At 57.9% G+C, this 15398-nt stretch overlaps 1 protein-coding gene across 2 annotated transcripts; it reads right to left on the bottom strand.

Annotated features, from left to right (window-relative positions):
- Positions 1-2618: 2618 nt before the first annotated feature.
- Positions 2619-15262, bottom strand: SLC66A1 (solute carrier family 66 member 1). Of its 2 annotated transcripts, XM_070404222.1 has the most exons (8): positions 15087-15262; positions 10210-10420; positions 7794-7923; positions 7118-7205; positions 6403-6545; positions 6161-6253; positions 5385-5570; positions 2619-4211 (listed from the first exon to the last, which is right to left on the bottom strand). In XM_070404222.1, exons 2-8 carry the CDS (start codon positions 10368-10370, stop codon positions 4140-4142), a joined length of 873 nt encoding a protein of 290 aa, XP_070260323.1. In that variant the 5' UTR covers positions 10371-10420; positions 15087-15262; the 3' UTR covers positions 2619-4139. The 2 variants fall into 2 exon arrangements, with proteins under 2 accessions (XP_070260323.1, XP_070260324.1); XM_070404223.1 differs by lacking the exon at positions 10210-10420.
- Positions 15263-15398: the final 136 nt, after the last annotated feature.

Here is a 15398-nt window from a genome sequence, read left to right as displayed (position 1 = left end):
CAGATGTATAATATTTTGTTTTTTTTCTATTCTTAGATATTTCCTATTATCTTTAAAACTATTACTACATAGACATACTCATCCCTGTTGCTACTTTGTGAAACTTTTCAACTTGGATTAAGTGCTCAGTAAATGTTCTGAGGAATGAACAGACACCTGGTGTGAGTGTGTGTATATATATATACTGATGTCTCTATCTCTTTGGTCTAGTGCAGAGAGAGTCAACCGGTGTGCTGCAAGGATTTTTAAAACATGCAATACCTGTTTAGTCAGGGGCACTGACCTCTTTTCCCTTATTTGGTCGAATAAAAACATGGCAACAGCCAACACAATAGCCATCTGGTGTTAAGGAATCAAAATTTACCTATTCTTTTTGTCAGATAGGCAAAAAATATATTTTTCGGTATGCTGCAGAATTTTAGCAATTAGTTTTGTGTGCCATGAGGGGGAAAAAGGTTGAAAATCGCTGCTCTGGTGAATGAAATCCTTTACTCCTCTCTCACCTGACCACCAGTTCTTCATGCATAGGCCTTCAGGTGACTGTGTAATGACTACATGAGTAGGAATGTTGTAAGACAGTAATATATGTTCTCATTACCTACAACTTCCCATTCAAGTTTTAATAATAGCCAATTCTCTATTTTTTTTCAAAGAGCTTTATTGAGTGATGATTCACATGCCTGCCAATGTACCCATTGAAAGTGTACAAATTCAATAGTTTTATGCTTGGGGGTTCCATGCCTGTCTCCTTCACCGACTGAGGGCCCCTTGAGGGACAGTGTTTCAGGCATTCACTTCACTCACTCAATTCATTCACCATTTATTGAGCACCTTCTGTGTCCTGGGGATGCAGTGGTGACCAGGAGGGAAGTCTCTGCCCATACCGCCTACTGTGGGTGGGGAAGTCCTTATTAATTACATGTGCTGGTGGGTGGCTGTGTCCTCAGGGCTGTCAGGGCCGAGGAACTGATCAGTCGATACTAGTTGAGTTGAGTTAATCTGAAGCAAAAGGCCACCCCCCTCCCGGTCATAGGGCTGACACTAACCTGGTCCGGTTAGTGCCGGGACATCTGGGACTCAGCACCTGGCTGTATACCAGGGACCTCTGGGGTCCCACCATCCGGCTCCGGTAAAAGCCAAGTCCACAGGAGAAGGTGTGAGGAGGGCCGAGTTGTGGGTTTCTCCACTTTCTCCGCTTTGGGGACTGAAGGCTGGTCGTCCAAGCTGTGGCTTCGAAAGTCCCAGGTTTGAGGAATAACCAAGGGGAACCCGGGCTGGGAGGGCCTGGGGTCGGGCCCTGGGTCGGGTAGTTCCTCTGCTTCCTGCAGAATGCCACCTGCCTGCCAGCCAGCTGTTCCTGTCTCCCCCGCACCCCCATCCCCAGGTGTGGGCACCACGGGGCCAGGTATTGCGCAAGGCATTTTCATATACAGCATCTCCTTCGATAGTTAGGCCACACCTAACCCCCCCTGCCTGCAGCAAGAAGCAAGAGGTGTGAGCCCAGGGGAGAAAGGACATCTACCTTCCACCCAGAGGCCCCACCCCAGCACGCATGGCCCAGTCCTGCAATGGAACCCGTCAGACTGGCCCTTCCCCTCTAGGGAGAAGATAACCTTCCCAGAGGACCTGCCACTGCACAGACCTGAGGCTTGTGCCGGGTGGTGGATAAGCTCCAGCAGCCACCATTTATTTGCCAGGCACCTCCCACGTGCCAGGTGCTGGGGCACGAGCCTGGAAGCCCATCTTATTCAGCCACCACAACCTCGTTCTCCATCAGACAGGGCACTCCCAGGGCAGGGGCCCCGTCTCCCCATCAGACTGGGGCTTCCTGAGGTGGAAGGGGTGACACCACCCCATCAGAGAAGGGTTTCCAGGGTGGGGCTGTGATATTTCATCTTTCTTCCCCACCCAGCTCTAGTTCAGGGGTTCACTGCCACACTGAGCCCCCGTCTTCAGGCTGGGAGGCGCCTCCTGGCCCCAGGTGACCAGCAATCACCCAGCCAGGTCACAGCCCTGAGGGGGAGGGGGGGCACAGCCCTGAGGAGGGGGGCGGGGGCAGAGCCAGCTGGGCCTGGGGCACCTTCCACTGCACAGACCAGAGGCTGTGGAAGTCACTGCTCAGAATGGGAAAGGGGCCTGAGCCCAGCAGGGTTGGCTGCCTCTCCCGCCGCCCCCCCCCCCCCCCCCCCCTCCCGGCCAGGGCAAGGCTGAGGCTGGACCCCAGAGGCCCTAGCCAGGGAGAGGGAAGGCGCCAGGTGTTGGATGACCCCTGTAGCTGAGGGACCTAATGTGGTTCAAACAGCTGCCAGGCCTAGCTGGGCGACCTCGGGCAAGTTGCTTAATTCCTCAAAGCCTGGTTCTGTTAAATGGCCATCATAATGCGAGAGGCCTCCCGACAGTAAGTGCTCAATAAACGCAGTGGCGTGCCAGGCTACACAGGGCTTCGCAGGCATGCCCCAGGACAGGGCTGGGGGAGACTGGCCCTCACTGCCCACCTGAACCTCAGAGGTGCCCTGTCCCTGGTCTCCCCAGCCCCAGCCCCCTCCTTCTCTTCCCCCAACCAAACCCAGCCTCCTGCTGAGCCACTCCACTGCCCTGCCCCCACAACCCCCCTCCAGGCCTTTGCACACTCCCTTCCCTCCGCCATTCAGCTCCAGGCCACTCTGCCATGAAGCCTTCCCTGGTTGAGTCTCCTCATTCCTATGGCACTTTGTACCTTCTGGTAATACCCCTTCCCGCCAGGGAGGGCCTGGCAAGTTCTGCCCTTCTAACTGGCAGGGACCAGAGCTGGTTCACCCCCATCCCAGACTTCGACCACAGCAAGGGCCAAGGGTGGAGAACCGTGCTGTACAAATATCTGTAGCACCAGATTGGGCTGTGACACCGCACCCCCGCTCCCCCCCTCCCAGGAGGCTGTGTCCCCTTGGCTCAGCTCCTTGCTTTCTTTGGGGCTGGAAGAGGAAGATTCCAAAAGAAAGGCCGAGGGACGGCCTCCATCCCAGCCCACCCGGATGGCTCCCACCACCTGGGAAGCTGAGGCAGGATGTGAGAGCAAGAGCAGAGGGAAGCTGGCCTATTCTCCGTGCCCACAGGGTCGCTGCCAACAAGGAAGTGGACTCAGAACAGAATCTGGGAGACAAACCGAGCCCTGCCTTCCTCTCCTCCCTTTCCACCAGCTCTTGCACCTTCTTTTCCTCTGGCCAGCAACACTCCCACTTTTCCCCGTTTATCCCCTGCTCATTCCTCTGCCATGCCGCCTCCTCCAGGAAGGTCTCCCGGATCTCTGGGGGAGATCTGGTTGTCTCTCTCCTCCAACTATAAATTTTGGGCTAACCTCCCTACTGACACCATCTCATAAGGACATACGAAGTGGTAATATTGTCATCCCATTTCATAGTTCAAAGTCACTGAGACACAGAAAAGCTAAGATGCAGAACCAAGATCTGAACCTTAACTGTTGTGCTTCCTCCTGAGCCCTGAGGTCAGGGACCCTGTTACTGGTCCCCACCACCAGGTGTGGAGCCTGTCACCGAGAAGCAGGTTGAAGAAACGAGAGGCCACCGGGAGGCGAGCCGGCAGACACAGTCCCCTCCTGCTTGGCTCCCCCACAGCTGATCCTCTGGCCCTGGAAGGTGGGGCCCAGATCTCCCTCCACTGCTGTTCAGAGCCGCCCCGACCCCAGCATCTTGGAAAGGAGCAACAGAACAGGCCTCGCTGGGAAGCACGGTTTACTGGGCTGGCTGCAGGCCACAGGACAGTCTGGGTACACCAGGCCACGGCGGTGGCACTCCCCGGGGGAGGCGCACAATGAGGTAGGTGAGCGAGGGGCAGCTGCACTGCCTTTTCAGGGGTGAGGTCCCCGCTGCAGCCCCTCCATCAAAGCTCCCAGGGCAGCTGCCTCAGGCCCTGGGGGATGAGCTCCCAGTGGGAGGGGCAGGCTGGCCCTTGGGGCCGTCTGGCTCCTGGAAGAGTCAGCCCAGGAGGCGTGGGGGTAGGCAGGTGGGTCAGGAGGACCGGCCCCCCTGACCCTGGCTTCTTCCACAGCCTCGTCCAGGGTCCTCGGCACTGACTGCCCACACCTCTCTCTTCCTGAGTGGTATCTGGAGGTCCTGGTCATCTGGGCTTGGCCTGGGTCCTGGTCAGCCGGGGAGGAGGGGCTGGTGCTCTGAGGACGTGGTGGCGTTCCTGTACACCAGGAACTGTATGGAGATCTGGAGGGGTCGACGTCAAGGCCTGACCAAGCACAGACTGGGCTGGGCCTGCCCCTGGGGACCTGTGGCTCCATCCAGAGCCCCCTCCTCCCTCCCTCTCAGCCCCACTCTGGCTGGCGGAAGGGCCAGCGATGACCTCCCAGCTTCTGCTCTCACTGCACCTTCTACTCTGAATGCCCTCCCACTCTTCAACCAACTTCCTCTTCCAGGTCCAGCGCCAGGATCTTCCTCCCTCAGGCAGTCCTCCCTGACTCCAGCCCCAGGAGCTTGCCTTCCTCGCCCCCTACACCATCCTGGGAGTTTCACCCAGTGGCTGGGGCCATCTGAAGGCACTAAGAGCTTACACTTTGCTTTTGTTGACATTCGGTATCATTTTATATTAGCTCCAGGTGAGGTAAACGTCTCTCACGGCAGCCAGCAGGGACTCGGCAGATGTGCAAACAAGGGCCATGCTTACTTTCTGCCAAATGCGATCCAAACAAGGCCCCGTTCCGCTGTTCAGCAAACATTTACTGAGCACTCGCTGTGCTGGGCCGCGCAGCCTTCCGGACACCTTGCCTTACGTAATCACCCCTGATCTCGGTAAGACAGTGACTGTCACCTCCCCATGCAGATGCAGATACGGAAGCACAGAGAGGTTACAGTTTCCCCATGTCACACAGCTATGGAGGAACAGAGCCAAAACTTGACCCCGTTATTGTGACGAACTCACGTGTCTCCACGTTCCAGCTTGCGCTCCTCAGGCCCGCATGGCCCGATCTCCCCGTTCCTCGAGGCCTTCGAACAAGCTGAGCTGGGCACATCCCTCTTGCCTTTGCCTGACTAACCTCTCCTTCAGGGCAGTTTAAATGGCACCCGGGAGGCCTCTGCGGAGCCTTTAAACCAGGGCAGCCCCTGGTCACACACTCTTGCAGTTTTTCTCTGGGGCCCTCAGTGTCAATGCAACGAAGTAATGACTTCTAATCAGTGCATCCTGTCTGCCTCCCAGAGCTGGAAGCTCCCGGGGGCAAGGCCACCCAGTTCTTGCTCACGACTGGGCCAGTGCCTGGCGGGGTGCATGGCAGACAGCGGGGTGCATCTGGGTGGATGGGTGGATGTGGGAGCCCCGAGCAGGCAGGGGCTGCCGTGCCCACCTCGCCCCGCCCCGCCTGCCCTGCACGCCCGGAAGGATACGATGGCGTCGAGCAGCAGCACGCCCAGGCTGCCCACGAGCCAGGGCAGGTGGTGCAGCACGTAGCTGCCCTCGCTCTGGCCCTCCTCGGGGTTCTTGAGCAGCACACTCAGCCCGTACAGCGTGTTCCCCAGCATCACCAAGGCGAACAGCGAGTAGGAGATCCCCTGGGTGGACTTCCGCAGGAACTGGAGGTGAGGGGGTTGTGGTCAGAGACCTCAAACAGGGCTCCTGTCACCCTGGGTTGTGCCTGTCCATCTATCCATCTGCCCCGTCACACTGTGCGTGTAGTCAGAATCTGACTTTTCGCTGTGTGCCCAGTGTCCGACACCGACAACCCGCTCCAGGGCCCGATGCCTCATCCTCACTCCTGCCACCTCTCCAGGCCCCTGCCCAGGTCCACAGCAGACTATGGCTGTGCTATGCCTGCTGCCATGACGCCCTGCTCTCCAGCCCCACGCTGACTCTCGTTGCCTCTGCCCACCATCCCTGATTCTCCACCTTCTCTCCTCTCAGGCCTCTAAGCGCAGCCCCTCGCTCTCAACTGACTTCCTACTTCTGAGAGTCACACAGGTCACACGGATGCCTGGGTGGCAGGCATCATCATGCCCGTTTTCCAGAGGCACAAACCGAGGCTTGGAGAATTGGACTAAGCTGCCCAAGCCAACAGCGAGTGTAGACCCAGACCTTCTGCTCTGTGCTACTCCTGAACCCTGAGGCCCGCGCTGCCAGGCCGGCTCTTCGCTTCCACTCGGCCCCCCCCCCGCTCAAGGCTCACGTTGGTGTGGATCTGAGGCAGCCGGGAGAACAGGTACAGTACGCTGGAGATGGAGCCGATGACAAAACCAATGATCTCCTGCCGAGTGAAGGGCTGAGAAAGCAGAAGGGAGTGCTCAGTGCCTGGCAGGGGGATCCCCAAGCTCCCTCCTAGGGGGCAACCCCCGCCCAGGTGGCCCTGCAGGGAGGGCCCTTGAGGCCAGCCTCCCTCCTCCGCCCTACCACTCCGTACCCACACCTCACCTTATTGCCCGGCTCCACAGACAGGAGCTTCCGGCCCTGGAAGACCTCCCTCGGGGCAGCCACAGAGGCAGTGCTGCTCAGCAGCGGGGTGGCACACACCAGTCCCAGGGTGAACAAGAGCAAGGAGTTGATGGGGGCAGACACTGGACATGAGGCAGGAGGGAAGCCGAAGTTAGATATCTGAGTGGCAGCAAACGGATCGGAGTCGTGGCCTTGCCCCTCGGTGGCTGTGTGACCTTGGGCAAGTGACCTAACCCCTCTGAGCTTTAACTGCTCATCTGTAGAATGGGCGCAATAACACTATCCTTCCCCTGGAGTTGTAAAATTAATACGATGACAGCAGTAGGGTCCAAGGGGTGGGGGTTATCAAAAGCAGTGCCTCGGGCCACATCTCACAGCCCTCGCTCTGACCTCAGAGGCAGCGATGGCCTGTGAGCCCTGTGCCTGTTTCCCCGGCTCCAAGCCCAGGGCCAGGCACAGAGGAGAAGCTGAAGCCATGTTTGTTGAATCGGAGTTTGAGTGAAGGGAAGCCCTGTGGTCCTGCCGGATGTGCTCATTGCCCTTGGCCCCTATCTTGGCCGATCAGGGCTCGGGCTTTTAGATAAGGCCCGAGGAAGCCTTTGGGAGGGTTATCACCCGGCAATAGGACAGCTGCTTCCTCTCACACTCCCGGCTGCCCCTAGCGTGCCTGACACGGAGGGACCACCATACTCACACGGAGAGGGGCGATTCTTAAACTTGTAGTGAAAGTAAAGGGACAGCATCACCAGGTCTGCCAGGACGTAGTACACCGCCGTGTAGGTCTGCAAGAGAAGCAGGGGCGCGGGCTCAGTCCCAGGCTCTGGGGACTGCACCCCGACACTGGGCAGCACTCTCACACCCCAGCCGGGTGACCCTGAGCAAGTCGCGTCACCTCCCTGAGCTCTGGCTGCTCACCTGGAAAGGGGAGCACAGTTCCTACCTGGCACAACTAGAGAGCAGGTGGGCTAAGTGTTGGACCCGGGCAGATGAAGGGACGGGTGGCTAGCTCCCCTTGTCAGGACCAAGTGGTGGCTCCTGGGCCTCTCCGGGGAAAACTTTCCTCCTCCAGCCCCAACCCCCCCGCCACCCCCAGCTCCATCAGGATCAGAGCGCCCCAGAGGTTCAAGGCTCTGGTGATCCTCTGGTTTGATGTGGTCATTTTACAGATGGGGAAACTGAGGCCCAGAGAAGGACAGTGACCAGCCCATTGCCATACTGCGTGGCAGGGCCCAGGGCTGTCTCTGCAGCACGGGGCCCTCATAAGATGGAACAACAGGTCAGGATTCTGGAGCCCGGGCCTCTCCTGTGGGTGCTCCCAATGCCTCTGCCATGCTATCCTAGGCAGCCCACCCTGCCCGGGGCCGGCCCACCTGCAGGGGCAGCTGGTCAGCAAGGAAAGAGCCGATGAGGTTGCAGGAGTCTCCACCAATCCAGCCCAGGAGAAACCACAGGGACAGGGCCTGGTCCATGTTGCCCGTCTTGCAGGCCTTGATGTACTGCCTGTGGCAGAGAAGGAGACGCATGATCAGGGGCCGAGGACTGTGACATCGCCTCGGAGGGTCCACCAGGGAACGGCCCCCAGATGAGACCCCCACAGGGTGTGGGGCAGGGGCGGCAGAGGCAAAGGTCACTGGGAGGTCACAGGGTCCTCGTGAGCCTCTTTGCCCATTGGGGGTTTTTACTGGGGAGAATCCCTGCCCACCCAGGGACTCGATGGGATGCACATCTTCTCCGACAGACCATGGCATTACTCACTCTCCTCCAAGGACCCTGGGGACCTAGAATCTTTCTTCTACGAAGGGGGTAGGGAGTTTGGAAAAAGGATGGTGGTGGTGGCAGCAAGGCCATGGCCCAGGCACGGCCGCTGCCCTATCTCCAGGATGGGTGGCGATAAGATGATGGCCAACCACAGCCGCTATCTTCCAGGGGCAGGGCTGTGGCTCCTGCTCTCCAGTACAAACGCCGGGGCAGTCAGCACCTTGGCTCTTTCCCAGGGGTCCCTGGGACTGCGACCCTTTCTTTGGACCTCTGGCCAGGTATCAGGCACGGCTCTGAGCCCTTCATGTGTACAGACTCACTCGGTCCTCACAGTCTCCCACGTCCAGGTGTATTTTGAGGACCCTCCTCACTGCGGGCTGAGGAGGTGCGCAGCTGGGAGTCTGGGAGTAGGATTCACACCCAGACCCCGGGGCTCCCGTCTCGCTCCACCGGGACTGCTTTCTCCTTTGCGCTCTCCGTTTGCAGATGGCTCGCCCACCTCCTTCTCTGTCACTGCTCAGGACATAGTTCCTCTTCAGGGCCTTCCTTGGCCTGAGCTCCCCAGCACCCTTGTGACACGTGGCACCCTGGTGCCTCCTGGACTCGAGCTTCCTGAGGGCGAGGACAAGGCCCAGCACAGGCCTGGCTGAGAAGGCCCTTAATTAAGGTTTATGCCGTGTCCCGTTTAGCTCCTTCAGGATACTGTGACCTGACCTATCTCCAGGAATTGCAGATCACACCCAGGATAGGCCAGGGCCTAAGGAGGAGCAGGAAGGTGGCTGCCCTTCCCGTCATCACTTGGGGCTCCCCCAGGCCTTCGACCCCCCTCAGTGGATAATCAGTCAGACCCAGGCAGGGCCAGCGCTATGCCAGGGCCGGAAGGGGAAGCCTCAGCCAGCTCCTCTGATAGTTCTGGGGAAGCTCTGTCCTCAAGACAGGGAGTCTTTCTCCCTCGGCCTCCATCCGTCACCCAGACCTGTCCACTCTGCCTCCTGAGGGCCTCTCCAGTGGGCCCTGACATCACCGCTTGCTGGATGGCCTATTCCCCCCAGCCCTCCCCTGTGACTTCCAGGGTGTCTTCTAAAGGGAAGCCCTGTGAAGACCAGGGCAGTCTCTACTTTATTTTCTTGTGTCATACCTAGTGCAGGACTTCTGTGCTTCAAAGGATACCAAGAAAGTGAAAAGACAAACCATCGGATGGGAGAAAATATTTGCAAGTCATAGGAAAGTGGATGGAAAAGGGCTTCTACGGAAAGTAACCTGACAGGGTGATCTGATCATAGTCCTTTAACTGGGCAGGTCATGATGGGTGTTATGCACCAGGCATATGAATTCTTAAGTAAAAAGTTTATCTTTGCCTGAAGCAAGCCGTGTGTGTGTGTGTGTGTGTGTGTGTGTACGTGTGTATGGTAGGTTAACATACCTTTGAAATAACCACCCTCATCAGAGCACAATCTTGTTAACCACTCTGTATTCCAATCCCTGGGGCTTGCTTTCTCCCACCTTCTTAGAGTCTTCCTTACACCCCCGGCCCCCTTAATTTCAGATGCTTAAAAAACCCCACAAAACTGCCATTCTGCAGAGCATCTGAGATCTTGTTTCCTGGCAATTATCATCAGTTTGGCTCAATAAACTCCTATAAAAATTCTCTACAGGTTTGGATATTCTTATGTCGACATAGACTATATAAAGAACTCTTACAACTCAGCAATAAAAAGACAAAAATCCAATGATAAATGGGCAAAGGAGCTGAACAGACCTCTTACCAAAGAAGATATACAGCTGCCAATAAGACATGAAAGCCACTCAACATCACCAGCCACCAGGAAAATACAAATCAAAAAACTACTACTTCCCACCCACTGGGTGGCTACAATAGACCGGAAATACCAAGTGTGGATGAGGATTTGGAGAAACTGGAACCTTTGTACACTGCTGGTGGGATATGAAATGGCGTGACGGCTTTGGAAGGTAGCCTGGTAGTTCTCAAGGGATTGAACCCGGTCCTGCCACCCTGGCGCTACTCACGGGAAAGTGGACGCTGCGAAGCAGAGAATGGAGATCAAGCCCAGGCCCACACTGGCCTCGTCCCAGCCGTCCTGGGCACATTCACCAAACACGTCCCATATCCACTGGGAGCCATTGGGGCAGCTGGAGAAGTTGCCGGAGCCCAGTTTCTTCCAGACCATGCTGCGAGGGCGGGAGGGAGGGTGCTGGTGCGCTGAGGCAGGCGAGGGCTCTACCGGGAGAAAGAGAGGGGGCTTTAGCCTTGGAAGGTTGGGGTGCTGGTCATGGTGCCCCCAACCTAAGCCCATCCCAGCTTATCACCTGGCACCGACTGAGCCCCTGGACCACAGGACACAATCAGCCTAAGCCCGTGGTCGGCAAACCGACCAAAATACCACGCGCGGGCGCGCACGTACAGTGCGATTGAAACTTCGTGGCCCAGGCGCAGAAGTCGGTATTTTGTGGAAGAGCCACACTCAAGGGGCCAAAGAGCCGCATGTGGCTCGCGAGCCGCGGTTTGCCGACCCGCAGTTTGCTGACCACTGGCCTAAGCAAACCCGAGTCAACCACGTGTGCAGGAAGCGCTGGACCTACAGGCAGGGCAAGTGCCTTCACATCCCACCGTCACCCTCACTAATGCTGCAACTGTGCCTCAGTTCCCTCAGCTGTAAACTGGGGTGATAACAGTGTCTCCCTCATACATTGTGAGGCCCAGTGAGCTCATAAATACAGTGTGGAGAGCTCAGCCCCCCAATATGTCACTTTGGTTGTAACTCTTGAATGTTCAGATTGTTTCCAATCTTCTGTTATTGTAAATTACACTGTGAGGGTCTGCTGAGACCGGGCCCATGGACTAGGCTTGTTACCGGCATTGGTCTGTGGGCGAAATGAAAGGGGTTTCTGTGGAAAGTAACCTCACAGGATGATCTGATCATAAATTCCTAACTGGGCAGGTCACGGTGGGCAGGTACTCAGCCCAGGCATATAACTTCTTTAGTGAAAGGTTTTAAGCCCTGTCCATTGTTCTTGGGTTAAAGCACCACTGAAATGTCGGAAGTAATACCCCTCCAGACATAATCACCCTCAAGAAAGCACATCCAATATCATAAAAGGCTAATATGCAAATCGACTGAACAGCAGAATGACCGGTCACTATGACACACACTGACCACCAGGGGGCAGATGCTCAACACAAGAGCTGCCCCTTGGTGGTCAGTGTGTTTCCACAGGGGGAGCTCCGCTCAGCCAGAAGCCCTGAGCCGGGCGAGCACAGCAGTGGTGGTGGGAGCCTCTCCTGCCTCCATGGCAGCCCTAAGGCAACCCGAGGTTCTGCCAGACTGCGAAAGGGTGCAGGCTGGGCTGAGGGACCTCCCCCCTGCAGCACACGAATTTTGTGCACTGGGCCTCTAGGAATCCTATAATCTACTTTCTCCCGTCCTTAAGTAATCTTCCGTACGTTCCCTCCTTAATCTCCAATGCATAAAACAAGCTGCCAAACTGTCCTTCTCTAGAGCGTTTGAGCTCTTGCTCTCAGGCACATGTTGTCAGTTTGGTTCAGGTAAACGCTTTAGAAACATTCTCTGCAGGCTGGGACGTTTCTTCCATCACAGGTCAGATGAGGCAGGTGAACCTGAGGTTGCACAGGTGGCTGGGATGCAAGCCATCTTCTCCCAGGAGCTCACCTGTGCGGAATGCCTGCTGGCAAGGCGCCCATGCCACCTCCCCATTCTCACCACTGCCAATGCCAGAAGATGGCTGGCTCCGGGGCAGGCCCCTCCCGGAGCCTGGGCACCCTGCACAGTGACGAGAGCAGTCCCTGCTTGTGTGACAACCCCAGGGAAAGGGGAGCAGGCGGAGCCAGGTGGCGCCATCCCCACCAGGGAGAGTCACCACAGCCCCATAGCTGAGCTCTTTGCCAGCTCTGTGCTGACTGCCTGCCTGCTGTCCTCCTAGCAGCTCTATGAAGTAGAGGAGCCAGGGAAGTGCCCTGCCAGGGCCTCCCAGCCAGGAAGTGGCAGAGCCATGAGTCAAAGCCAGGAGGAGCAGGACCCAAACCCCTGCTCAGAGCCACCGTGCCACACAGCCTCAGGCGCTCTGTCCCTGGGCGGGGCGGAACCGGCCTGTGCCCTGGCTTCCCTGCCCGCTTCTGCGCAGACGCAAGGCAGGCTTCCCCTTTTCTCCCCGCGGGGAGGGGCTTTCCTCCGGAGTGGGCGCGAGGCTCCTCCAGCTCCCTCTAGTTCCTAGTCCTGTCAGGAGGCCTGGGATCCTCCTCAAGCGATGCCACAGACTGAACATTGATGTCTTCCAAAATTCAACCGACCCCCAGTGTGATGGCATTCAGAGGTGGGGCCTTTGGGAAGTGCTCAGGTCAGCAGGGCGGAGCCCTTATGAATGGGGTTACTGCCTCTCTTCCTCTCTGCCATTGTGAGGACAATGTGAGAAGACAGCCATCTATGACTGGGAAGCGGACCCTCAACAGACATTGGATCTGCTGGCACCAAACGGACCTGTGTTGTTATAAGCCACGGCAGCCCCAATGGACTAAGTCATCGGGACTGGACCCTGGAACTGCTGAGGTCACAGCTGAGAAGGCAAAGGAAGCGAGTCAGCTTCTCTGCTCAGGAAGCTCTAGGCTCTCAGCTCTAATGGGACCAGCAGTGGGCAGAGGCCCCAGAGCCGGGAAAAGGGGCACCTCAGGTCACTGTCTGCCCGGTTCACTGCAGCATCGCCAGGGCCCAGCGGGCATGGCTGAAAGCCTCTTCCTGTGCCCTGGTGACCCACCTGGATGACCTTTAGCACAGCTGATGTCCTGCCCCCAGCACCAAAGGCGATTCAAATCAAGTCCTTTTGCTCCCCGGCCACCCCGAATTGGCCTGCCCCACCCTCCTCTTATAGATCCCAAACGTGCCACTGCTGTTCATCACACATTAGGACATTGCCATCCTCGGCACTTGCCTGAGAGGTGGGGAGTGCTGTCCCCATTTAAGGGTGATTGGCTTTGGACAAGCACATAACCTGTCCGAGCCTGTTCAGAACAGGAGGATAAGAGCCTTCCTCCTTGGGCTGTTGTGCAGATGAAATGCACATACAGGCTGAGCCAGGGCCTGACAGTGCCGGTGGTGACTGTTCTGTGGGTGAGCGTCCAGTATCTCAGCGACCCTGCGGCCACTCTCTCACTCCCTCTTCTCATCAGGTTGGGAAGAAGTGAGGTGGACACATGCCCAGTGAGGGAGGAAGGTGTCCTGAGGAATGTACCCTGGCTCACAGGGCCCGGGGCATAGGTGGGTGGTCCCCAGTCCATGCGCAAGAGCCCTGAATAGAAAGGGCCTTCCTCTGAGGACCGCTGTGCAGAGGGCCTGTCACCCATAGGTTCTGACTCAAGTAGGGAACCAGTGTGGCCCAGGCCTGGCTTGTGGAAACAGGCCCACCTAGTCACGCAGCACCGAGGGAACGGATGTCCAGAGTTGCAACCAAGCTTGACGGCATCCGTAGGATTGACAAGGACCACAGCTGGGGTGCCTTAGGATCAAGGAGGGCACATGTTCGAAATTCAGGATCACTACGTCTGGGTTGGGGATCAGGGACCTTGGGTTTAAGAGGCTCCCCTGGCTGATTCTGATGCCCGTGGCCACAGAGGAAGGCTGCGCTGGAGAAGGCATCTCCTGCCACACCCAGCTCCTCTCCCAGCTCGTAGCTGAGTCAAGGAAATGCTTTCCACTGAAGCTGCTCAAGGGACCTTCACCTACCAGATCAAGTCCACATCCCAAGGTACTTTGAGAACTGCCCTCCCCTTATCTCCTGCCGCGTGCCCAGGTCTTCAATAGTCATTCTCCAGGCTTATTTCTGCACATGCTGTCCCATCCCCTAGGGCTGACCTCCCCATGAAGGGCCTGGTAGGGATACTAAGACCAGGCTATCAATTGTCCTCTCCAAGGGCTGGCTGGACAACACCCGCCACCTCTTCCTCTCCTCTCACCCACAAACCTGCAGAATGCTTCCGACACGCCTCAGCGATCATGACTCTTTAAGCCCAATCCTCCCCTCCGACCTAACTGTAAACTTAGGAGTCCACAGATCCCAGCTGCGCAGTCAAAATATGGAGAGAGGATGGGAGGAAGAGAAACAAGAAAAGATCTTGTTACGACCTCAGATGGCCTAAGGATGAGGAGAAGGCACTCCACTCTAGAACTGACCGGCCCGATGCCTACAATACAGAACTCTTGGGCAGGTGATGCAGCCTTAGAGTTCCAACCTGAGAACCTGGAACATGCAAGTACCCACCGCCCTGGCTGCCTGCACAGTTACATGGGGTAACCCAGGCCACGCGAGGAGAACGGTGCCTGGCACCGGTTAAACACTCAGTGGTAATAGCCATGGATGGTGACTATCATTCCGTTCTGGCTGCAGTGCTCCCCCAAGCCCCCTACAGGGCCCCTGGCACACGGCAGCCTTCAGCAAGGGCTGAATGGACAAGACTGGCGCCAACCCTCACACTTTCAAATCCAGCCTCCCACGTACACACTCCAAAACCTGCCCTGGGCATGGGGTGGGGAGCGCGCAATCAGTGCTCCCTGCAGACCTGGGGAGTACGCAGAGGGGAGGAGCGTCCCGGCCGTGGATACCACCCACTCCAGGCCTCCTGGTTCTGGGCCAATTCGTGACTCAGCCCAGCGCTGGCCGCCTGTTTGGCTGGGATAATGACAGGGCAGCCGCTGGGGTCAGCGCTCCATCGCCGCGAGGCCCCCTCCCCTGGCCCGCCCAGGGGAAAACGAAGCCATCAGAATCCGGGACCCAGACCCCAAACCCTGGCCAGGCCCCATCCGAGAGGCCACGCTGGTCGCCTCAAAGGAGGGGGACACGGCCCCCGAGGGCCACCCAATGCCGGCTGAGGTCCTCACCTGGGATCTTGCGCTCCAAAGGAGAGGACGGGGACTCCAGCGGCTGGAAGGGGCGCCGTGAAGATGTGGCAGGGAGGCACCAGAGCCTCGACCCGCAGCCTTCGTCCCTGCCCCCGGCCCCAAACAGGCACCCCTCTTCCCGATCCACCACCCCGCCGGGTTTCTGGGCTTCTGGGTTCTGCCTCCACTGCCTGGTCAGCTGACCCGAGGCGCCGCCCCGCCCCCGAGCCCAGGCCCCGCCCCTCGCGCCGCGCGCCTTGGGACGGTCCCCGGGGCGACGCCGGCGGACACAGCGTGCGCGGAGGGACGCGA

Source organism: Myotis yumanensis, unplaced genomic scaffold (assembly GCF_028538775.1).
Source record: "Myotis yumanensis isolate MYYU_CA2020_CCGP unplaced genomic scaffold, mMyoYum1.0.hap1 SCAF_2, whole genome shotgun sequence".
NCBI classification, from domain to species: Eukaryota; Metazoa; Chordata; class Mammalia; order Chiroptera; family Vespertilionidae; genus Myotis; species Myotis yumanensis.
This window is presented reverse-complemented; position numbering and strand designations above follow the sequence as displayed.